The sequence below is a fragment of the Pinus tabuliformis genome, chromosome 9 (genome assembly GCF_031772625.1).
Source record: "Pinus tabuliformis cultivar Carrire ecotype Pingquan chromosome 9, CPIR1, whole genome shotgun sequence".
In the NCBI taxonomy this organism is placed as follows: domain Eukaryota; kingdom Viridiplantae; phylum Streptophyta; class Pinopsida; order Pinales; family Pinaceae; genus Pinus; species Pinus tabuliformis.
The window spans coordinates 479,730,519-479,754,662 of NC_142307.1; the positions used below are offsets into that span (position 1 = coordinate 479,730,519).

At 40.8% G+C, this 24,144-nt stretch overlaps 1 protein-coding gene across 5 annotated transcripts in view; it reads right to left on the bottom strand.

Moving 5' to 3' along the window:
• LOC149149301 (transmembrane protein-like protein) overlaps window positions 1–24,144 on the bottom strand; it is a 483,547-nt gene that overhangs the window by 313,729 nt on the left and 145,674 nt on the right. For all 5 annotated transcript variants that reach the window (XR_016262832.1, XM_089440558.1, XM_089440556.1 and 2 more), the window contains one exon: window positions 5,104–5,172. Coding sequence is in view for 4 of the 5 variants with exons in the window: in XM_089440558.1 (XP_089296684.1) it covers window positions 5,104–5,172 (69 nt within the window). In the remaining variant the exon portion in view is untranslated. The remainder of the gene's footprint in view (window positions 1–5,103; window positions 5,173–24,144) is intronic.

The following is a 24,144-nucleotide window of genomic DNA, read 5'->3' on the forward strand; positions in this document are numbered from 1 at the left end:
TATTACTCCCTTCACACTCACTATACCCCCATTCATTGTTACTCCCATCTAAATCCACATTTCCATTTTGCGTCCACATAGGGCCAACTTCCCTATCCCCTTGCCCCCACCTTGGGTTAGGCCTAGAATGATGCCCCGGAGGTTGAAGCAGCTAAAAGAAATAGAAAAAGCATAATTGGGCACATTTAACAGGAAATTGTATCACAAAATGCAAAAGATGGTCGGGACAAAATAATCAACATGTGGGCAAAAGTCAATGCATGAGCTCTACCCCCATCCATGGCCATCACCCTGGTTCCATAGGCCCTAGATGAGCCTCCTTTATCATTCAAGAACCCATGATTGCCCCAACCCCTAGAGGGCAATGAACCACGACTATATCTAGTTGATTTTTGGTAGCATCGAATGTGCTCTAAGTCTCAAAATTTGCAGGGAGGCTTAGATACTTGTATTCTCCAATACCCAGAAATCGTTTTGGGGAATTCTACTCAGAGACAATTTTATTAAAATAATTGATTATTTTTAATGGGGCCCTAAGTTTAAACTTAGGAAATTAAAACAATTAATGGGTATTAATCTAAATTGTGGGCGTAACTTCTAGAAGAAGACGAGGATCAAGCCAAAATGATCTAAGCCATTGATTAGAAGTTAATCTAGGTCGTTGGTTGTCCAACAGGAAGATATAATAAGAGGCTTGAGGGGCACTTGGAGAACACATAGAGAAGAGATCAGAGGTATTGAATCGAGTATTGAATTGAGCTCGGGCATCTATTACTGAGACGAAGGATAGTTCACAACTCATGAACGTGAAGGAACAGAAGAAAGAAAAGCCGCAGGTTGTGCGAGCGAAAGAGGAAGCTGAAGATCGAGCAAGCATAAAAGGAAGTCGAAGGTCCAGCAGAAGAAGAAGGAAGCCAAAGGTCGAGCATTTTGTTGACCGGATTATTCATTGAAAGGATCGGACCTAGAATGAATCCGTAGAAGCGCAACCCACGATCTGTTAAAAAGACTGCATAGACAGGGTCGTTTTAATTGAATACACAACCTGTAGCCACAACAATCACTCCTCTGAAGCAGTTACTCCTGAAGCCTCACTCCCGAAGCAGTTACTGCGACAGTTAGGACAGAGGGTTGAAACAGAGAGTTGTCTTTGTGCAGAGCTTAGTGCAGTTCATTGTAGACACATTGAAGTTGTGTGGAGACTATTGAAGACCATGATGTATTAGTCATCATGATGTGACTTGGAGATTTTGCTTGGGTATAATGAAGAGCAATGGTGATACCTTCTATGAGACAAGGTTGTCATTAATGATGTAGCATGGAGACTACAGTGAAGCTGTAGATTGATAGAACTCAGTGAAGAAGATTTTGGGAGCCGTGAGTTACTATAAAACATATCTAGACAAATTATAGCAGTGGGTTGGAGCCTAGGGGATTGGTGCCCTGAAGGTTGGAGCCTCAAACAAACAAGGTAGGTGCCTTGAAGGATAGGGTTGGAGCCCTAGAGAATCGGTGTCTTCAACAAACCAAGTTGAAGCCTGTACCAAAGAAGGGTTGGTGCCCTAGGGGTTGGAGCCTCTAAACGCAAGGTCGGTGCCTTGAGAAGATAGGGTCAGTGCCCTAGAGGTTGGAGCCTCACAAAAGACCAAGTTGGTGCTTGGCAACAGGTTGGAGCCTGGGGGATTGAAGATCGGTGTCTTCATCAAGGGTTGGAGCCCTATATATATTGTACTTGATTCATCATAAAGAATATATTAATAAAAGCATTTATTCCTATTGCTCATTTTGTGTTCTAAATATAATTGATTTAACTGGTAAAAGGTAACAATTGAAAAGGAACACTGATTCACCCCCCCCCTCTCAGTGTTTCCAACAAGGATAAAGAGTGGAAGGAAATGTTGGAAGACTAGTCGTGGCGGAGACGAACAACAGTTGGACGTGAGCAGAGATAGCGGAGAAAGGGGGAACTGGCAACGCGGAAATCAGGGCCTGTCAAACCCTCGAAAACAACAAAGGGAACACAATAGACGACAGTATGGTCAGACAGAGAAAACAAAGGCGACGGGGCTGGCGATGGTTGATGACCACGAGAAGCACGCAGAGAATGAAGATGAACACCAACTGAACAAGTGAAGTGGACTAGCGAGTAACAGTGGTTGGAAGCGATTTTTTGGCCGAGATGACCGCTCTGATACTAGATGGAGCACAAAGAAATATAAATCTGCAATTGACAGATATAATCAGATATATATTTTAACAGATAACTGATTGATGATGTTACATAGAAGGGGCCCCTGGCTTATATACCGCCTCAGGTGCCTCCTGGTGAAAGGGCATGATCTTCTGATCGTGCCATTTTGCCTAATTAATCTATAATTACAAAATTATTAATTATTTTACATAAAAGTCTTTGACACTCTTCTCTACTGGTGCATAATGGTATTAAATACTTTAGAACACAGACTATGGTGAAAGGAATCTCAAGTGCATTACACACTAGAAACTCACCACTAGATTTCTTGTGCTGTAAGCTGGGATATAATCACTGAAGGAATGGTTTGCATAGAAACAATTTGAAGAAACATCGATATGAAATTTTCTATGGAACCTCAACAGTCTTCAATTCTATATATTACATGCCAAGTGTACTTTCATGACTAGAAGCTGGAAAGTATTCTTCTAGGCTTTGAAACCAAAATATGTTAATGGAAAACATATACTCCAGATCTTTGGGTTACTATCCTTTAAATCTCAGTTTTGTTTTATGCTGCATGCTAACTGTGCAAAGAATTATCTTAGTGAATTTCCTCAACACATGCATAACAGCCTTACGTTCCATTCCTTGAATGATAATTATAGACTCATAATTAACAACTGATGATTTTTCCTAACGGCTGGAAATCATGATTTATTACCACAAGATCTACACTCTGAATGTTGGCCTGTGATTTAGAAATCAATTATTCTGTACCTACACAACAGCATTCATTTCTGAGCTTGCATGACGGTTCTAAGTCTACCAATGTGGGTTCTTATCTTCATCTATATTAGCATCTAGAATTTAGAACAAAACCATTCATTCCATACCAGCAACATTAGGAAATTCTACAGCACAGTATTTGTGGCAGGTGCACTTGAAGAAGTACTATTTCTTGGTTGAAACCATATATATTTTAAGGAAATTGACTCACAGAAGAAAAGGAATATAACATGATGTATTTCAGAGTTGCATAACCATTTTTTAGTTTCCTGTCTGAATGCTCAGATCTTAGTACTAGACATATTGAATCTTTGTTCAAGTTGTTCAGTAAATTTACATCAAATACAAACTTCAAAGAACTCTCTGCTATATACATACCAGTATTCTAAGATTTCCCAGAAGATGGCCATCAAACCTGTGAGCGATTTTCCAAATAAAAGGCAGAGCATTGTCTTGACAAAATCAACTCAAGTTGAATTATCTTTACCTTTCATGCTAATCTTTTATAAACGATAGTACAGAAGTATCATTTAGGAAAGCCTCCCTTTAGGTGACTTGAATTCATCTGAGAAGAGTGAGGAAGTCGAAGCCTAGGTGATAGTGGTTCCCTTTCTGAGTTGCACTTGATTTTGCGCAAAGTGTTGACCTCACTAATCTAGTGTGACAAATCAACCAGTAACAAGGTCTAACAAGGACAATAACATGGCATAAATATGACTTTTTTTAATCAATTCTAGATATATGAAACTCCATAGTCTCTAAGAATCATTTTAATTTTTAAATGCTAGTTGCCCACAACAGGGAGCAACCAAGAAATGGAGAACAACACGAAACAAAATAATATGATCCGCAATATATTAGCATGGAGAAAAACCCTAGGATTGACCAGCTAAATATCTTAAGAAAACCTTGAGAAATTTAGTTAGATTCTATGCATGGAATAAAAGCATGAAATAAAAAGTAAACTCATATCTAATGTAAGCAAAAATAATGGCAGTTGATTTTTTTTTCCCTCTCTACTTGTTATGCTTTAGGGGGAAAGATACGTATATTTTTCCATTGAGAGTTCATTATATAATAATAATAATCATCCAATTTTAAGGTCATGACCAAACCAAACACCAAATTGGTATATGAAATCCCCTTGTTTGTGGGACAAGGGACCCTTCTCTGTGCAGCGATTTGACTGCTAAAGTATATGAAGGCATACATACCCTATCCCCCTCTAGATTTGGACCTGTGACGTCTTATGAGGAAATACATGCTCTTAACCATTAGGCCCACTCTTATATGTCCAAAACAAATATGTTAATCGTGGTACATGGATGGTGATGGAAAGTATGCAAGTGGGGTACAAAGTGAGGTAAGAGGCGGAGGGGAAGGCGCATAATTCACTGCAAATGAATGTTAACACACAGCTTGAGCTAATGCAGGCTAAGATTGATTGGCTTCAACGAGAATTCAGGATGGAGTTAACAACAATACATTGTACACTTGAGGAGACTGAGGAATTGTACACTGTCGTTTTGCAGCTTACACCAGAAGACCCCAAGTCACAAGAGGCATCAGCGAAAAAGAAAGGAAGGTCAGCCCAATCTCTTGGCCAGCTAGGTTGTGATCAGTTCCAGTGCTGAATCGCTATGTTAAATTTTGTTTTAGATTAAATGCAGATATAGGTTGATTTTAGGTACTTTTGTCAGGATATATAGAAGACATCTCTTTTGAATTATAGGGAAAATATGTCATACACTCAGAATTCATGTATGTTGGACTTCAGAATCCATAGTTTTGACAGAGCTTGATGAATTTTGTAAGGGTTCTGGCCCGGACTCCAGATTTTGCCTTTCATAATAGAAAATTTACCCGTTTCCTTGAAAAAAAAAATCATGGTACATGGATGAGAAAGCTTCGTGGTAGACTGAGAGATGGATGTATGTTTTTGTTGATTTGAAACACCATCTTGATCATTTGATGACGGTCAGAAACATTAATAGTATATTTTCAGGAAAATTATAACATGTTTTTAATCAAGCTTTTATCTGTTACTTGAAAAGTTCAAAAAATATTACTCTTTGAATTCCACTGTCTTAATACTCTCACAATGAAATCTTTTCCTGACATACCATTTTTGATTGAGTACGTGTAGGACCAAAACCATTGAAGAAGCCCAAGTAGAGAATTCCAGAGGAAACCTACATACAAAAAAAGTTGCCTTAACAATTAATATGATAATAAAGATTACTTAAGCTCTTCTAAGCACACATTATATGTTTTATGCCAATAATAAGCCATATCAAGCATGGTATCAAGATTGATTAAATAGTAAAACATATTTTTCACTTGAATTTATTTCAATGTCACAATTCCACTGCCCAGAACATTCATCAACTAACTACATTAAAGATTCAAAATGGAAAACATTTAGTGTTCCACTTCTAACACTAGTTATAGTTATTGTTGAGGCTCCTACACTTCCAACACTAGTTATCGTTATTGTTAAGCTACCTTGACAGAGTGTGTGTCCACTAACTAGCAACATATATAACCATGGATATGTGCACTTAAAGAGGCTTTTAACCTCATCGACACTATTAGTCTTCAAAATGCATCTCCATTTTGAGACATTGGACATGTGCATTTGAAGAAGCCTTTAACCTCATGGACACTGTCACCCCTCAAAATGCATCACCATGTTGAGACATTCTTTTCAGCATGCTAGTGTCTTCACAACTGTTCATTACTATTTTCTAGCAGCCAATCCATTCTCAGATCAAGAAAGAAATAAGAAATATTTTAGATCTGACTGAAGCGTTTTTGTTTCAGTTGGACCTTAAGAAGTATAAAATAAATATAACCTGAATACAGAAGTCATTTGTATGTTGTTGGAAGGACACAGTTAGGTGTCTGGACCTGTTACATATAGTCAATGTGATTTGTAGCTGTCAAGGTTGAGGGATCAGCCGGTTAAAATCATCAACAGCAGGAAGTAAAACTGTCCTATATCTGTTCCCAGCATTTATGTCAACAAGAGGGCATTATCATAGAAGTCATTTTCAGACCTGTTTCTATTGATTTCTGGTAGCATCGGATGTGCTCTAAGCCTCAAAATTTGCAGGGAGGCTAGAACACATGTATTACAGAATACCCAAAAATCGTTTTGGGAAATTCCATCCGGAGACAATTTTATTAAAATAATTAATTGTTTTTTATGGGTGCGTAAGTCTAAATTTAGGAAATTAAAATAATTAAATGGTATTAATAAAACTTGGCATGAATCTTCTAGAAGAAGACAGAGATCGAGTCAATATGATCTAAGCCATTGATTAGAATCTAATCTGGGTCGTTGATTACTCAACTGGAAGATTATAAGAAGGACTTTGATGGCCATTTGGAAGACACACCAAGCAGATACTCAGTTGCCCAAATAGATCAATTTTCTCACTAGTCGAAGTTCGGCAAGAGGAAATCGAATCAGAGGGAGAGTTGCAGGTGAGAGAGAGAGAGAGAGAGTATCAACATTAGTCGGGAGTGCAGGAGCAAAGAGAAGATGCAGAGCAGAGGAGGGACAACGCAGAGGCAGTGACACTGGGACAATGCAGTCACTATGCAAAAGGTGATGTAGAGAGATGTAGTGAGGGCAGTTGGACCTCTCCAAAGTCAGAATTTCACTGTGAAGCGTGAGAAAATTGTCTGTAAAATTTCTCACAAAAATTCCTCTTCTATTCAGTTGGTTGTATCTTGTACATGAGATTTTGCTAAAGATCAATAAAGAAAGTTGAAACCCTCATCTGTTGCACCGATTTTCCCACATTGGGTTTTTCCGTGGACAATTGTCCAAAAATAACTATCATTGTGATTATACTTGTGCTATTATTTTTCTTTGCATTTACTTTCCGCAGTATTTTAATTGTGAAGGCTGCAATAGAATTTATTTCGATATTTGTTGTAGAAATACCAATGTGGAAAAAGTCTACAAAAAATCGGGATTAAATCCTAAAATTGTGATTTTTTCAACAAAACGATTTAATCCTCCGATTTTTTGCAGACTTTTTTAAAAACGAAAAAATCGCGATTTATTCCTTATATGCCTGATTTTATCGGGAGTCGACCGAAAAAGTCTGCCATCTCTGCTGAATGTGGGATATGACAGTGGTGTTTAAGGGCTATCATATAGTGATTTGATAAGCAAAATTACTATGAGTTGCCACTACTGTTAGAGTTGTTATACAATGAATTTGACGAGGCAAATTTGTTGTACGGAGGCTGAACAATAAGGGTTTTGGACAATTAGTATTCAGTGTCTTGGAAGGGCCAAACGATTGTGAGTTGATGATATACTTTGATGCTGATTGTACAGTGATTTGGTGGTCAAATCCACTTGAGAAGTCGATCTGGTTAGGGCTGAGTATATTGTGTATTTTGGAGCAGCAAATACTCAATGAGTAATTGATGGCAAATGAGGCAAAGGACCTGCCAAGGACAAAAAAAGCAGAAAGGGTTGATCTAGATGGGCTTCTTCAACAAGTAAGCTATATGTTTGTTCTTGTCTATTCCTCATTGGTTAGATCGCAAATCTGATGAAGTAGACTACAAGCCCTAATGGACTGTGGATACTCTAGATGTTAAAAAAAATAAAAATAAATGAATATTTTTGTGTTTTTTTAATTTTGCCGACTTTTTCAAAAAACTCCCGACTTTAACGAGTTTTTCAACTTTTGGACCCTTGCTGATTTAATCCCGACTTCGACTTTTTCCACATTGAGAAATACTGTGAATAACTTATTTCTGAATTAATAAGTAGAAGAAATAATATCAGTTACTGCAGTTGGATTTCTATTCAGAAAATTTCACATGGTATCAGAGCTAAGGAGAAGCAAGAGAACGGAGCCAGAAGAGCTAGCGTTGAACAGAAGTGGGAGTTGTGTAGGCAGCAGATCGAACTCCCAGAGGGATTACGCAGTCCAGGAGGGCAAAATTTTCGTGGGAAAATCTCTCTCTGAGTGAGTCGATAGAGAGAAACATTTCCAAATCGAAGTTTGCCAATGATAGAGGGAGCAACACAGCGATTTTAGTGCAGAGCAGTCTTCAAGTGGGACGCAATTTTGCTGGGCACAAAAACGTCAGAAATCGATAGGATGGAAAATCAAAATGTCTTTGAATTATCTTACAAATTGGAAGAAGAATTCACATGCTTGTCAAATTCAACATCAGCATATGTTTGGTATATTGATAACAGGGCTTCAACTCACATGACTGGAGTACGAGAATACTTCTCGAGCTATCAAGAAGAGCAGATGGACTTCCAGATTACTATGGGAAACGGAACGAAGTTTACTCCAGTAGGGAGAGGCACCATAGCATTTCAGACAAAAGCAGGAACTAGCATCCGAGCCACTAATATTCTGCATGTGCCCGGGTTAGGAATGAATTTGATTTCAGTGTCCCAATTACAGGACAAGGGATACAATGTATACTTCATTGGAAGGAAAGTATACATCAAACATCCAAGTTGGAAGAAGAAGAGACAAATTGGAGCTTGAAGCAACAAACTGTATAGATTGTAGCTCGAGCCTCCAATGGCACTGATAGGAAGCAATCATAATGGTGAAAAGGAACTGAATGAACTGTGGCATAGGCAAATGGGACACTTACACCATGGAGCACTGAGGATGCTCAGAGAGACTGTTACAGGAGTTCCAGTCCTCAGTACTAAGCATGATGATGTATGCAGAGGATGCATACTAGGGAAGTACGCTAAAGCAACTTTTTCCAGAAGTAACAACAGAGCAAAAGGCGTATTGGGATTGATACACTCAAATATTTGTGGCCCAATGTCCACGAGAGCTCTTAGTGGTGGCAAATACTTCGTCACCTTTATTGATGATCACTCTAGAAAAACCTAGATCTATTTCTTAAAGACCTCGGATGAGGTCTTTGATCGATTCACAGAGTTTAAGGCTCTCGTAAAGAACATGACAGGCAAAAAGATAAAGGTATTGCGTTCAGATAATGGTGGAGAGTATACGGACAAAGGCTTCACAGATTTCTGTGCAAAGGAGGGCATCAATGTGAAAATTTCTAATATGAAATTCTATTGCAGCAACTAATTTATTTCACCTACTTATTCTTCACAATAAGTTATTTACAAAATCCCTTTAGCAAATATTAAAATAAATTCTACTGTAGTTATCACATAATTACACAAAGAAAATACATGCACAAGAACCAATCACATCAACACAGTTGTTTTTGGACAATTGTCCCCAGAAAAACCCAATGTAGGAAAACTGGTGCAGCAGATGAGGGTTTTATTAATCTTTAGCAACAATCTCTTTTACAAGGAATGATTTTACAGAGAAACTGAAAGAAAACACCTGAGACTTTCCCCTGGAACTTTTCTGACACTTTGGAGACCCTTCTCCCACTCCTGCATCACCTTTGCGTCACTCTGCATGGCTCAGCATGGCTCTAAGTGGCTTTGCGTCCCTCTGCGTCAGCCTGCGTGAGGGCTACGTCTCACTCTGCGCTGTCTCTCAATGTCCCTGCATCACCTCCTCCTCAGTCACTGATTGTTGCTGATGCCCTCCTCTTCCTCCACCCTGCAACTCTCCCTCTGAAATCGATCTCCTTCTCTTGAGAATCGATTTTCCTTGAGATACTGAGTATCTGCCGGTGTGTCTCCAAATGATCCTCAAGTCTTCTCTTATACTTTTCCTATTGATGAATCAACGGCCAAGATTAAGTCTCTAATCAACAGCTAAGATTAAAACAAACTTGATCCTCGTCTCTTAGAAGCTTCTCACCCTTATCTTTATTAATACCCATTAATATTTTTATTTTCCTAAGTTTAGACTTAGGAACCCATTAAAAATATTAATTATTTTAATAACTCCTCATCCGGGTGGAATTTCTCAAAATGATTTCTAGGTCTTGGAGATCTCATGTGCCTTAGCCTCTCCTCCAAATTTCAAGGCTAGAGCACATCCGATGCTACCCAAAATCAACACTCCCTCTTAGTGAGGAATGTGCTCTAGCAATGCTTCACCATAGAAGCATCACATTGATCCTTCACATCGGTCGTCTGTGCTGATGCTTGGCCTGTTGCCCCACATCCACTACACTTTTGCTTCCTATACTGTTGCCCACGACACTACCACTGCCACTGTTACATCTGTACTGCAACTCCCTCTCAACATGTTGCATCACGCTGCCCATAGCACTGCCACTGCTAACTGCTGCATTGCAACTCCCGACACTTATCCATTTCCGTTACTAAAATGGATTCTTCACCATCCCCATCTTCTCCCTGAAATAAACAAACTTTGTTCTTCCTAGAGCCTTGGTGAGGATGTTTGCCCCCTGTTCTCCTGTAGAAGTGTACCTCAACTGTACTGCTCCTCGTTGGACACAGTCTCTGACAAAGTGACACCTGATATCAATCTGCTTCTACCGATCATGAAACACTGGATTCTCAGAGAGCTTGATGCAACCCTGATTATCACACAATATCCTGGTCACTTCCATCCTTCTCCTGAATAGATTCACAAGCAATTTCCTAAGCCATATGACTTCCCAGGAAGTTGTGCTAGCTGCCATATATTCTGCTTCAACTGAGATCAAAGCCACAAATTTCTGTTTCCTACTACACCAGGAGCTCATTCCTGATGCAATGTTGAAACAATATCCATTTGTACTTTTCCGATCTACTGAACTTTCGGCCCAATCTGCGTCAGTGAACCCACTCAGCCTGATGGCATTGCCTTGGGTGTACGATAGTCCATGCTCAACTGTTCCTTGTATATACCTGAGAACATGTTTGGATACTGCCCAGTGCGCCCTCTTGGGTTCCACCACGAATTGACTGAGGGTGTTGACAGCATAACAAATGTCTGGCCTAGTATTGACCAGATACATCAGGGACCCTACAAGCTGCCTATACAAGGTGGGATCAACGTCTTTATCTTCTGATGCATCAATCTTCTTCCAGTTGGTGATCAGTGGACTAGCCATAGGTCTACAATCCTGCATCCTGAATCTCTTCAAGATCTCTGTAGCATATCTCCCTTGTCCAAGGAAGATCTCACCCTTCTGCTGCCAAACTTCCAACCCCAGGAAATAATGCATCTGTCCCAAATCCTTCATGTCGAATTTTGTGGCTAGGTTCTTCTTGCAGTCTTTGATGAGCCTGGATGATCCTGTCAAGAAAATATCATCCACATATAACACTAGGATTAGAGGCTCATTCTCTACGACAAGATAGTAGAGATTAGGGTCTGCGTCACTCTTGACGAACCCCATCTTCTGCAAGTAGCCATCAATTCGACCGTACCATGCTCTAGGTGCTTGTTTAAGCCCATACAAGGCTTTCTTTAATCTTCATACATGAGATTTCTTCTCATGTGTCTCAAAACCCTCTGGCTGTTCAATGTATACTTCCTCTTCTATTACCCCATTCAAGAATGTCGTCTTGACATCCATCTGGTGAATCTCCCACCCCATCTGTGCTGCAAGAGATATCACGGTTCTAATAGAAGTATACCTGGCTACTGGGGCGAAGGTTTTTTCGTAGTCTATCCCTTCCTTCTGAGCATACCCCTTAGCGACAAACCTGGCTTTGTATTTCTCCACACTATTGTCTCCAGCATATTTGACCTTGTAGATCCATCTCGAACTACCACTGACCTATCCTGAGGTGTCTTCCCAGTGAAGACCCTTTCCAGAGTGATTTTGCCCAACGCCCTGTGTGGAGTCTTGTTTTGGACATAAACTGTCGTGCTACATGCATCTGCCAACAGGGATTTGGGCATATCCTGATCATACAACATTGCCCTAGTTCCTTCCATAATAGTCCTATTTTTCCTTTCTGCTACTCCATTCTGCTTCAGATTGTTGGGAGTTGTCCACTCTCTTCTGATGCCTTCCTTAGCGCAAAAATCGGTGAAGTCCTTGTCAACATACTCTCCACCATTGTCAGAGCACAACACTTTTATCTTCTTTCCTGTCAGATTCTCCACTAGAGCCTTGAACTTTTTGAATTGACCAAAAACCTCATCCTTGGTTTTCAGAAAGTAGATCCAAGTTTTCCTGGAATGGTCATTGATGAAGGTGACAAAGTATTCGGCACCACTAAGAGCTTTCGTGAACATCAATCCGCAGATGTCTAAGTGTATCAATCCTAGAACACTCTTAGCTCTATTTTTGCTTCTGGAAAATGTTGTTTTGGCATACTTGCCCAAAGTGCACCCTCTCCAATCATCATCTCGTTCGATACTTAGTTTTGGAACTCCTGATACTGCTTTCCTGAGAATTCTTAGAGCCCCATGGTGTAAGTGTCTTATCATATTGTGCCATAGTTCATTCAAATCTTTGTCTCCATCGCTGCCTATCAGTTCCATTGGTGATTCTAGCTGTAATCTATACAGCCTATTACTTCTGATTCCAATCTGGGCCTTCTTTTTCCAACTCGGGTGTTTGACATATACTTTCTCCTTAATGAAGAAAACGTCATAGCCCTTGTTTTGAAGTTGAGATACGGAGAGTAAGTTCATCCCAATCCTAGGCACATGCAGTACATTGGTTGCTCGAAGCCGCTCTCCTGCTTCAGTTTGAAAGACTACAGTACCTCTTCCTATTGTTGGCATTATGATACAGGTATGACACAAGTGTTGTCCTTGATGGCAACTCTCTCAGATGGAAGATCATAGTATAGCAGGTAAACAGCAAGAATAAAGAAAGTAAGGTATACACAGGTTCACTATAGACCAAGCCGCGTGTACACGCGGGTTTGCAGACCAAAAGTCGTGTACAACGTACACACGCACTTTCACGGAAAGAAAGGCGCGTACATGTTGGAAAACTAAGTTTTGGTCCGTGGTATTTGGTCCATGGTATTTTGGTATTGGTCCATGGTATTTGGTCTGAGGTATTGACCCCAGGTATTGGGTCCAAGGTATTGGTCCTACATGGTTTTGGACCATGGTATTAAGAGAGACCTAAACCTATATAAGGAGAAGAAGATCATTAGGCCAAAGTGCAAGTGTGCAAGCAATGAATATCTAATGAAGTGTGAATTCTAGTATGCTAGTTATGGGTTTGTGATGCTTTGCTTGCTCTGAACCAAGGATGCACCTATGTGGGGAATGAAGGTTGATGGACCGAGATCATGAAGACTAAAATGCATTATCATTATATGGTATGATCATGAATAGTTCAGATCTGAATACTGACGCATGTCTTATCCTTTATATCTGATGATCTGGGTATATCAGAAGTAGAAAATTGCAGCGAAGGTATAAGTAATTATTTTTAGATCTGTACGCTGGTTCCCTTTGGTGAAAAAGCGTATACACGCTAGTTCGACACAGCCAAGTAGTGTATATGAATCTGATTATGGAAATGAAAAAGTTAGTGATTTGCTAATACTGATTCACCCCCCCTCTCAGTGATTTCCAACAATTGGTATCAGAGCAGGGCCTTTGGTAGATGCTTGATCGCTTGAAGGAGATCCGTAGAACAATGGGAAAGAAAGCGCGTCAGAAGAAGAAGACAGCTCAAAGGAACAGTGATAGCCTGCCGTTAGGTGGAAGCAAGTATTCAGATTCTGAATCACCTCAGATTGAAGATGAACAAGCAAATGAAGCATCAGATAAAATCATAGATCAACAAGATCTATTTAACAAAAGGGAGAGTGCCCTCAAAGAAGAAGTTACCACATTAAAAGCTCAACTGGAGTGTGCCTTTAGAGTACGTCAAATGCTGCAAAAGCAAAATAAAGAACAAGAAAATGAGATTCTCAAAGTAAGGCAACAAGTGGAAGAAGGAAGAAAGTTTGAAGAAATCTTGAAGAAGCAATATCTGGAAAAGGAAGAACAACATCAGGTTGAGGTAAATATCTTGAAAGGTAAATTAGAAGAAAAGGATAAACTATTACGATTTCAAGACAGTACTAAGATTTTGGATGATATTCTTAGTAGTCAAAGGTCGCCTGCTATCAAAACTGGTCTTGGTTTTTATGAATCTGTTGAAGGTGAATCTAGCTCACAAGGTGAGGCAAGGAACTCTAATGCAAAATCTGAAATGTTCAACAAGGAGATGAGAGGTCAACCCCATCAACAACCAAGGAAAGATAGTCTTCAAAGAAAATCTTTTGCTCCTAACTGTGGAAGTGATAGACGGTTATTTCCTCCGATGAATAATATTGAATGTTATGTATGTCATAATCTTGGACATGTTGCAGCAAGATGCAGAAGTAGAATGGTTCAAGACTGTCACACAGAAAGAGCATCACATTCTAGGTACTTTAAGGGGTATTATTTTTCTTGCAATATGTTTGGTCACAAAGTTGTTGACTGCTACAGAAGGAATATGAAACATGTAAGATGTTATGCATGTAACAAGTTTGGACATATAGCAAAGGAATGCAAGAGAAGATTTTGGGCACCATACCAAAAGGATAAAACATCATCACAGTTGAAGATATGGAAGAAGAAGGAAGTACAATCAAAAAGATGTGGCATAGCAGAGTATACAAACATCACAAACTCAGAGGGAGCTGAAAGTGTGGAACCTCAGTGTTCTAAATCTCATACGCAAGTTTCATAAAGACAAGTCGCGTGTGTACGTGAGTTCAAAGCTGCACAGTCGCGTATATGTTGGTTTGAGAAAAAGCAATGGGACAAACTCAAGAAAAAGGGGACTGATATGATTTAGTCAATTATTTGCTCTGTTTGATAATGGTTACAATCTGTTGATGATGTGTGGAAATGTGTTGGTACTCATAAGATGTTGTTTAGAAGTGCTTTTGATCCTAACTGGATGATGATGATGCCTCGATACTTCTTACTGATATATGCATGATCAGATCTGACAGTGAATAGATGGAACAGGTTCAGGGGGAGCATATGCTTTGAATAAATGCATTGTTGGCATTATGGTTAGAAGTCTTTGGTGATGATGCTTATGTGGCTAAATGATACATCTTGCTACTTATTGTTGGTTGGTCAAGAGAATGGTATTGCAGGGTATAGGTTGCTGATGTTGATGAGAGATGCTTATGGTGCAAATCATATGGTGTATGATAGTTGCCGATGACTATCATGGTCTTGTTTAGGTTGTTGGTCTTTGTTAAAAATGTCATGTATTTATTTTAAAGACCCATGAAGTCATATGATTTAATTTGTAACCCCACTTTGCATGGGAAGGATGATGTAATAATGTCTATTTCAGTGATGTATAAACATTTAGTATATCCCCACTTGGTTGGGTGGATGAGTCAAAATGGTGTATCCCCACTTGGATTGGGAGATTGAAGCATGCATGAGTCATTGGTGATAGGAAGGTCATACTCACTTAGTTGAGTTGTAGAGTCATGTTATTCTTTTAAAAAATATTTTTGCAGACTCAGCATGTGCTCAGGGGGAGCATGGACGGATTGATACATCTTAGCATGTACAAAGGGGGAGCTCAATTAGAGATTTCAACACGTACTCAGGGGGAGCATGGACAGCAGAATGTATATCAAGGGAGAGAATATCTTGGTCCACCCTTTGCCCTCGATGTCAAAGGGGGAGAGTGACTTGGTGTGGTTGTTGCCATCAAGTCCAAAGGGGGAGATTGTTGGCATTATGATACAGGTATGACACAAGTGTTGTCCTTGATGGCAACTCTCTCAGATGGAAGATCATAGTATAGTAGGTAAACAACAAGAATGAAGAAAGTAAGGTATACGCAGGTTCACTATAGACCAAGCCGCGTGTACACGCGGGTTTGCAGACCAAAAGTCGCATACAGCATACACACACAATTTAACAGAAGGAAAGGCGCGTACATGTTGGAAAACTAAGTTTTGGTCCGTGGTATTTGGTCCATGGTATTTTGGTATTGGTCCATGGTATTTGGTCCGAGGTATTGACCCCAGGTATTGGTCCTACGTGGTTTTGGACCATGGTATTAAGAGAGACCTAAACCTATATAAGGAGAAGAAGAACATTAGGCCAAAGTGCAAGTGTGCAAGCAATGAATATCTGATGAAGTGTGAATTCTAGTATGCTGGTTATGGGTTTGTGATGCTTTGCTTGATCTGAACCAAGGATGCACCTATGTGGCGAATGAAGGTTGATGGACCGGGATCATGAAGACTAAAATGCATTATCATTATATGGTATGATCATGAATAGTTCAGATCTGAATACTGATGCATGTCTTATCCTTTATATCTGATGATCTGGGTATATCTGAAGTAGAAAATTGCAGCGAAGGTATAAGTAATTATTTTTAGATCTGTACGCTGGTTCCCTTTGGTGAAAGAGCGTATACACGCTGGTTCGACATAGCCAAGTAGCATATATGAATCTGATTATGGAAATGAAAAAGTTAGTGATTTGCTAATACTGATTCACCCCCCCCTTCTCAGTATTATTTCCAACACCTATTGGGGTACACTTTGCCTTATTTCCCATGGTGATCTGAAAATTCATTCTTTCTTCCTGATAATCTGAAAAACATTCTCGAATTCCTGTCATAGGCCGGGAAGCTCCACTGTCTATATATCAAACCTCACATGAGGCAAAGCTTGCTAGGCAAGCAACTTCTTCTTCCAATCTGGAAGCTAACATAGAATAATTGTTGATTTGTGGTAGCATCGGATGTGCTCTAGCCATGAAAATTCATGGAGAGGCTAAGGCACATAAGATCTCCAAAACCCAGAAATGGTTTGGGGAAATTCCACCCGGTTGGAGAGATATTAAAATAATTAATATTTTTAATGGGGTTCCTAAGTCTAAACTTAGGAAAATTAAAATATTAATGGGTATTAATATAAAACTGGGTGAGAATGTTCTAAATGACATCGATCAAGCCAAATCTAATCTTAGCCGTTGATTAGAGACTTAATTTCGACCGTTGAAGACTCAACAGGAAAAGTATAAGAGGAGGCTTGAGGGTCAGTTGGAGATAAATCAAGATTGATTAGTCAGTTCGATTTTCTGGAGCGGGGTTTGCTGAGAAAATTCGAACAAGTGATCAGATTTGCAGCGAGGGGCAGTGAGTGCATAGCAGAGAGGCAGAGATAGTGCCGAAGGACCAGCACAGAGATTGAGGAGGCTACGCAGAGCCAACAAGAGCCACACAGAGGGCCAGAGTGACTGCGCAGAGGCTAGCAGGGCCTGCGTGGGTACCGCAGAAGGCCAGAGAACCAGCGTAGAGCAGTAGAAGGCTAACGCAAGGGGCTTTAGAGTGACGCAGAGGCTAGGAAGGCTGATGCAGAGCCTCAGAGAAGCGTTGGAGAGATTTTCGTGGAGCAGACTTACTGAATATCTGCTTTCGAAGAGAGGTATTACTGCCAGATAGATATCTCTATTGGGTGAGCCAGTTTGGAACCCTAGTTGTACTCAAGAAAGCTGCTTAATAATAAAACCCTCAGAACTGCTACACCGGTTTTCCCAAGTTGGGTTTTTCCGAGGACGATTGTCCAAAAATAATGGTGTCCCTTGTGTGTTTGTTTGTTATTTCAGTTGTTGATCTGTAGATGGTTGAGACTGCATTTTTGTTTATTTTCAGTATTTATATCGTTAAATAACTTGTTGAGTAATAAACAATTAGGTGAAATAAACCAGATAATGTAGGAAGAATTTCTGACGTGTTAGACTTAGAAATTCCAACATGGTATCAGAGCATTGTAGATCACAAGAGAGCTGAAGGCACGAGCTAAATCATAAAATTTGCAGCATAAACAATTGTCCCAAGAAACAGAAGTTGTTCCTAAGCAGAAAGCAACAGAGAAGGAGTGATGCAGAGGGCCCGCGTCATCATTTCAAGCCAGAGAGAGGGCCGACGCAGAGGCAGAGGAAGGCAGAAGAGGCTTACAAAGAGCCACGTCATCCTACTCAATCAGGTAGGCTTGACACAGTTGGCCAGAGGAGCGATTCAACCTTGCCGGGATTGCACAAAGCTAAGAAGCTCAGTTTCTTCAGCTGCTGGGGCCTAGGGAGTTGTGGGCAAATTGTGGATTGGGAAGTTGTTGGGGTGCTGTTGCTGTCGAAACAGAACAGTACCTAACGGGACAGAACCAACGTAGAGGGAGCCGCTGCCTTGAGGGGTTTCTAGCCAAGAAATCCAAATTCGAGTTTTGCAGTTGCAAAGAGGATCGGAGAGGAGCAGTTCGACAGTTAGCCAGAGAACTTCCAGGAGGGAAGTCGAGACTCAGAGGGAGTCCAGGAGAAGAGCGGTGATGGCAATGAACGGACTGAGGGATCAAGACAGGTTGGACAGGGCGTCCAACTTTGTCATCTGGAAGGCCAAGATCCTATCTGTTTTGGATAGACATCGCATCAAGAGTTTCGCCTTGAGAACCGTGGCTATCCTAGTCGACCCAATTGATAATGAAATGTATGAGGATGCAATGGCGAAGGCAAAGTGCATAATCCTTGATGGGGTCAAGGATCATGTGGTTTAGCATATTTCCGGGAAGAATACGACAAAGGAGATGTGGGACAATTTGATGACATTATATCAGGGCACTTCTGTGCAGAAGAAGATGCTACTGGAGAATCAGCTGCGGTCGTATCAGATGCAGAAGGGGGAGAAGATAGATCTATACTTTTGCAAGTTGCAAGAGATTCAAGACCAACTTACTTCCATAGGGGCCACATCGAATCAGGAGTTCATGGTGAGGACCTCCCTGAATGCAGTCTCTGAGGATTGGGAGACATTTGTCCAAAGCATTTTGGGCAGAGTTGATCTTCCAGGATGGGAAGAGATGTGGGCAGCTCTTCGCCAAGAAGAGTTCAGACAGTTAACAAAGGTGGGAAGTAACAGCAAAGGATGTTGAATCAAGAACGAGGAGGAGGAAGATGTGGCTCTGGCATCTGCGGGACAGCAGGGGAAGAGGAAGAAGAAGGACATCTCCAAGGTGAAGTGCTCCCATTGTGGGGAGCTTAGCCATTATGCAACCTAGTGTCCCAGCAAGAAGAATAAGGGAGAGGCTTCTAACTCCAAGGCAACTTTGACTAAGGTAGAGAAAGAAGTCGAGATGGATGATGACTGTGCCATGAGTGCTCATGCACCTCTAGAGAAGAGGTGGGGTGACATGGAGTTGTAGTTAGGACGACTATAGAAGATGAGGGGCAGGATCCTAGAGGTACCCAAACTCTTGGGTCACATCCGGTTATGGGAGCCCAAAGTGTTGGAATTTCTAAGTCTAACCCATTAGAAACCCTTCATGTACTTTACTGATTTATTCCTACCTATTTGTTCTATTAATTAACAAGTTATATACCATGTAAATACTGGAAATAAATACAAGTACATGCTCAACACATTACAAATCATCAACTGAAGGAAACAAAACAAGCACACAAGCAACACCATTGTTTTTGGACCAATGTCCCTGGAAAAACCCAATGTGGGAAAACGAGTGCAGTTATCTGAGAGTTTTATTATTATGCAGTTTCAGAATACAATCTGGGTGCCAAAACCGGATCACCCAACAGAGAATAATCTCGACAGTAGTACCTCTCAGTCGGAGACAAATGTTCCAACTGAAACCCCGGATAATCACTCCGACAGCTTCACAGCTCCAATCTGCCCCACGAAACCGAAGCATCAGCCTCTAGGGACAGCATCAGCCCTTTCTGGCCCAGCGTTCGCCCAGCGTCACTCTGGCTTGGCCTACGTCAGCCCTCTGGCCTTCTGCGTCACCCACGCTAGCCCTCTGAAGCACTGCCAGCTCCTGGCTGCCTTTGCGTGAGCCCTGGCTGGCTCTGCATGAACCCCTGGCTAGTTCTGCGTCCCTCACTCTCGGCTACTGCGTTGATCCTCTTGGTGCTATCTCTGCCTCTCCGCTTCTGTATTCACTGCCCCTCAGTTGCAACTCTAATCACTCTCTCAACTTCCTCAGTAAACCCAGCCCCAAAAAGTTGAAATCTTGATCAACTCGGTGTGTTCTCCAAGTGACCCTCAAGCCTCCTCTTATACTTTTCTCGTTGACAAATCAACGGCCGAGATTAAGTCCCTAATCAACGGCTAAGATTAGATCTGGCTTGATCCATGAATTTTGGACCTTTCTAACACAGTGTTGTATTAATTCACATTAATATTTTATTTTCCCTAAGTTTAGACTTAGGGACTCCATTAAAAATATTAATTATTTTAATATCTCCCAAACTATTTAGAATCTGCCCAAACCCTTTCTGGGTATTGGAGATCTCATGTGCCTTAGCCTCTCCACCAATTTTCGTGGCTAGAGCACATTCGATGCTACCGCAAATCAACACTCCCTCTTAGCGAGGATTGTCCTCTAGCAATACTCCTCACTGAGTATCACCCTGATCATCTGGCATCGGTCCCTGTGCTAATGCTAGGCCTGCTGCCCATCATCTGCACTGTTGCATCCTGTACTGCTACCCATGGCCCTGCCACTGCCACTGTTGCATCCGTACTGCAACTCCCTCTCAGCTTATTGCATTGCGCTGCCCATAACACTGTCACCGCTAATTGTTGCATTGCAACCCAGTTACTGAGAAGTAAGTAACTAATCTCCCAATGACATAGTTGGATGCTCCGTCCAACCTGTCCTGATCTCTCAAGCCACTGGTTGCCATATCCTCTGAAAACTGTCAAACAACTCCCTCTTTCTCCCTACTGCGTAGCTTCTAGGCTGGCTTACACATTCCCTGATGGAGCTGGTAAGTCTGTTTCTCCTTTGTTGCCCAGCAAATAAGAAATATTGATTTCCTCGGCAAGAAATCACTAAGGAAGTATTCCCTCACTATGCGATTTGCTTCCTTCTTCAACGACTTTTCTGCCCAGCACTCAGCGTACAGAAAACTGTGTCCCTCTAGCTCTGCGCTGAGGCTCTGCGTGGCTCCTTCACTATGCGATTTGCTTCCTTCTTCGACGACTTTTATGCCCAGCACTCAGCTTGCAAAAAACTGTGTCCCTCTAGCTCTGTGCTGAGGCTCCGCTGGGCTCCCTCTGCCTTGGCAAATTCTCGATCGAGCAGTCTTACCTCTCTGTCAACTCACTCAGAGAGAGACACCCACGAAAATATAGCTACTAGACATGAAATAATATATGAGACAAACACACAAGGGACACCGTTATTTTTGGACAACACGTCCTTGCAAAAACCCAATGCAGGAAAACCGGTGCAGCAGATAGAGGGTTTGTATTTTAAGCAAGTAGAATCTGAGTACAATAGGTTTCCTCTCACATCAACTAATCTTTCAGAGAAATCACGGCAACAAGGAATACATACGAGGGTTTACCTCGTTCTCCAAATCACAATTGATCCACTGAGTGGCCTGACTCCGGCAAACACTGCGAAATCCCATTGCAATCACTGCTTGGGCCAGTGTCTTGCCTCTAGGAGACTATGTCACCCCTTCTGTTGGATTGATTTGCTGGAGGAAGATTGTTGTTCAGCCCTCCCGGCTCAGAACTTCGCTTCTTCGGCAAAATCTCGGACTTCTGACGAATATCCTGCATTGCCACTAAAAGAGACCCTTCTGGCCTGCATGAACACTGTGTGAGCCCCTCCTAGGCTGCGTAGGCTTCTACGCTGCCTCTCTCTGCCACGTACTCTTTGGCTCGGAACTCCTTTCCGATCCAAATCTCTGCTTATGCCCCTCTCACTGTAACTCAAATCACTTGTTCAATTTTCTCAACAAACCACGCCCCAGAAAAATCAAACTGATTGATCACTTGGTGTATCTCCAACTGACCCTCAAGCCTCCTCTTATACTTTTCCTGTTAATGAATCAACAGCCAAGATTAAGTCCCTAATCAACGGCTAAGATTAAACAGACTTGATCCTCGTCTCTTAGAAACTTCTCACCCATATTTTTATTAATACCCATTAATATTTTTATTTTCCTAAGTTTAGACTTAGGAACCCCATTAAAAATATTAATTATTTTAATAACTCATAATCCAAGTGGAATTTCTCCAATCGATTTCTGGGTCTTGGAGATCTTATGTATTCTAGCCCCTCCACAAAATTTCAGAGCTAGAGCACATCCGATGCTACCCAAAATCAACAGTCTCTCCCTAAGAAGTTTGTACGATTGGATTGATGGAAATATCTAATTTGGTTGAGAGGGAGCGATGAGTACCATAAATTGCCCTTATGATGGTACTTGGGTGGACATCTTGGACTAGTTGGTGTTCAGATCTCAGTTATAGTTTGGCCTTGATGATGTCTAGATCTTGGTGTGGGAGGGTATCTTGGTCATGTGGAGCTTCGTTGTTGAGTTTGACCTTGATGATACCTAGATCCCTAAGGGTTGGTATCTTGGCGTGAAGGCCTAGATGGTATTTATATCCAGTTGGATTGATACCAGGGTTGTACCCTGATGGTACCTATTGTGGCATATTGCCTTGATGACACCTTAGTCCCTGTTAGTGCCTTAGATACTTGTATTAGTGTCTCGGAGATGAAACTTGGATCGTTGAGTTGATGGATCCTTGAAATAGTGTCATTGACACTTGGTCTTTCATGTGTTGGATACCTTGGCAATTTTGGTATCCCTAGTATTGCATATGCCAATACCCTTCTTATGATAACTTTTCAAAGAGAGTATTATCCTTGTACCATTAGTCAATTATGAATGCCTCCCTAGTTAAGAGGGAGTGTTGAAGAATGTAACTAGTATCGGTCTTCATAGTTGTATTTGTCTCATGTCATGATGTAACTCTTATGTATTGATCAAAAGAAGAAATAAAATTATAAAAGGAAAATTATTTATGAAGCATGGGTTTCATGCTTGGTCATTGGTCAAATAGGTCAAAGGCATCCATTACATGCCTATAGGGATTGTCATAAGTCAAAGTGCCATTGTCATTATGTAAAAGACCCCATTGGGCTCTTGGATCAAAGAAAGAAATATCATTTTTGTATTTGTAAAGTGTCTAGAAGGGCTCCAAAAGACAGGTTGGCCAGCCCTGTTCATGCCAGCCTAGAGAGGACTGTTTGAGCCACTCGGACAGCTATATAAAAAGGATGCACAACTTCATTTGTAACAGGAAAAAGGAGTGCGAGTTTATCTGATCTGATCTAAGGACGAGTCAAGAAGCATACGAAAGCTAGAAGAGCCAAGAATAGAAAGGAAGAATACTTGAAGGTTTTGCATCTCTGTTACACTTACTTGGGACATCTTGAATATGCGAAAGGGCTAATATTAGCTCCAGATTTGAAGTTGCAGAAGTAGATTGAAGACTTTTTTCTTGGATGAAAGCAGGCTGGTCAACTTGTTCTTGGTGGAAGCCCTAGTCTAAAGTTTGGTCTTGAAATTCTCCTTTGAAGTTGATAAGAAGAGAAGTTCTTGTGGGTTTTCCCCTGTTGGAGGGGTTTTGCCCTGGCATGGAGCCTATATCTTGTGTTCATGTGATCTCTATTGTTTTGGCATTTATTTGATGATGAAAAACACTAACATAATCAAGAAAAAGAACATAAATTCACAAGTAAATGTCAAGTAATGGAAAATGGATAAAACATGCTGCCCCAATGGATTTTCCAATACCTGCCATAAAGCCAAATATTCTGTTTGGTTGCTTGGTTATTTGTAACGTTCCCCAAGCCCCAACCATATTGAATCTCTATCTTTTCATCAGGATTATACAATATACTAATTATTATTAACTATTAATTATTAATTATTTATAATATTATATCATAACATTGACAACTTCATGTCATTGCAAATGCCTTAGATTTCAGTCAATGGACGATTATGTAGATGTGAGAAAATAAGGAAGGAATTTTAGAAGCGCAACAAGAAGACAGTTTGTTTACCAATCAGTGATTCTGAAATCTGACCAATATTACCCAGCTTTCCCAACCTGGAAAAGATAAAAACTGCCTATCAAAAAGCTCAACAAAGTATGATGAAGATAATTGGTGAGGAGCACACTCAAATAAAAAGCAAATGAGGATCACATGCATCCACACTTTTCAATTTGGAATGTCTTCTTTGAGGTTCCACTTTCAAGGCTTGAACAGCCCCTTTTTTCTGTCATTTGGATCATGAAGTGGACTACAATTAAAATTAGTAAGAATATGAAAGCGACTACAATAGTCCACTGATTCCCAAAAAAGCTTCTCCAAAAATGTCACTGTAATGTTTTTGGACGTTTCCATGTCAATGCATTAAGAAGATTGAAAACTGAGG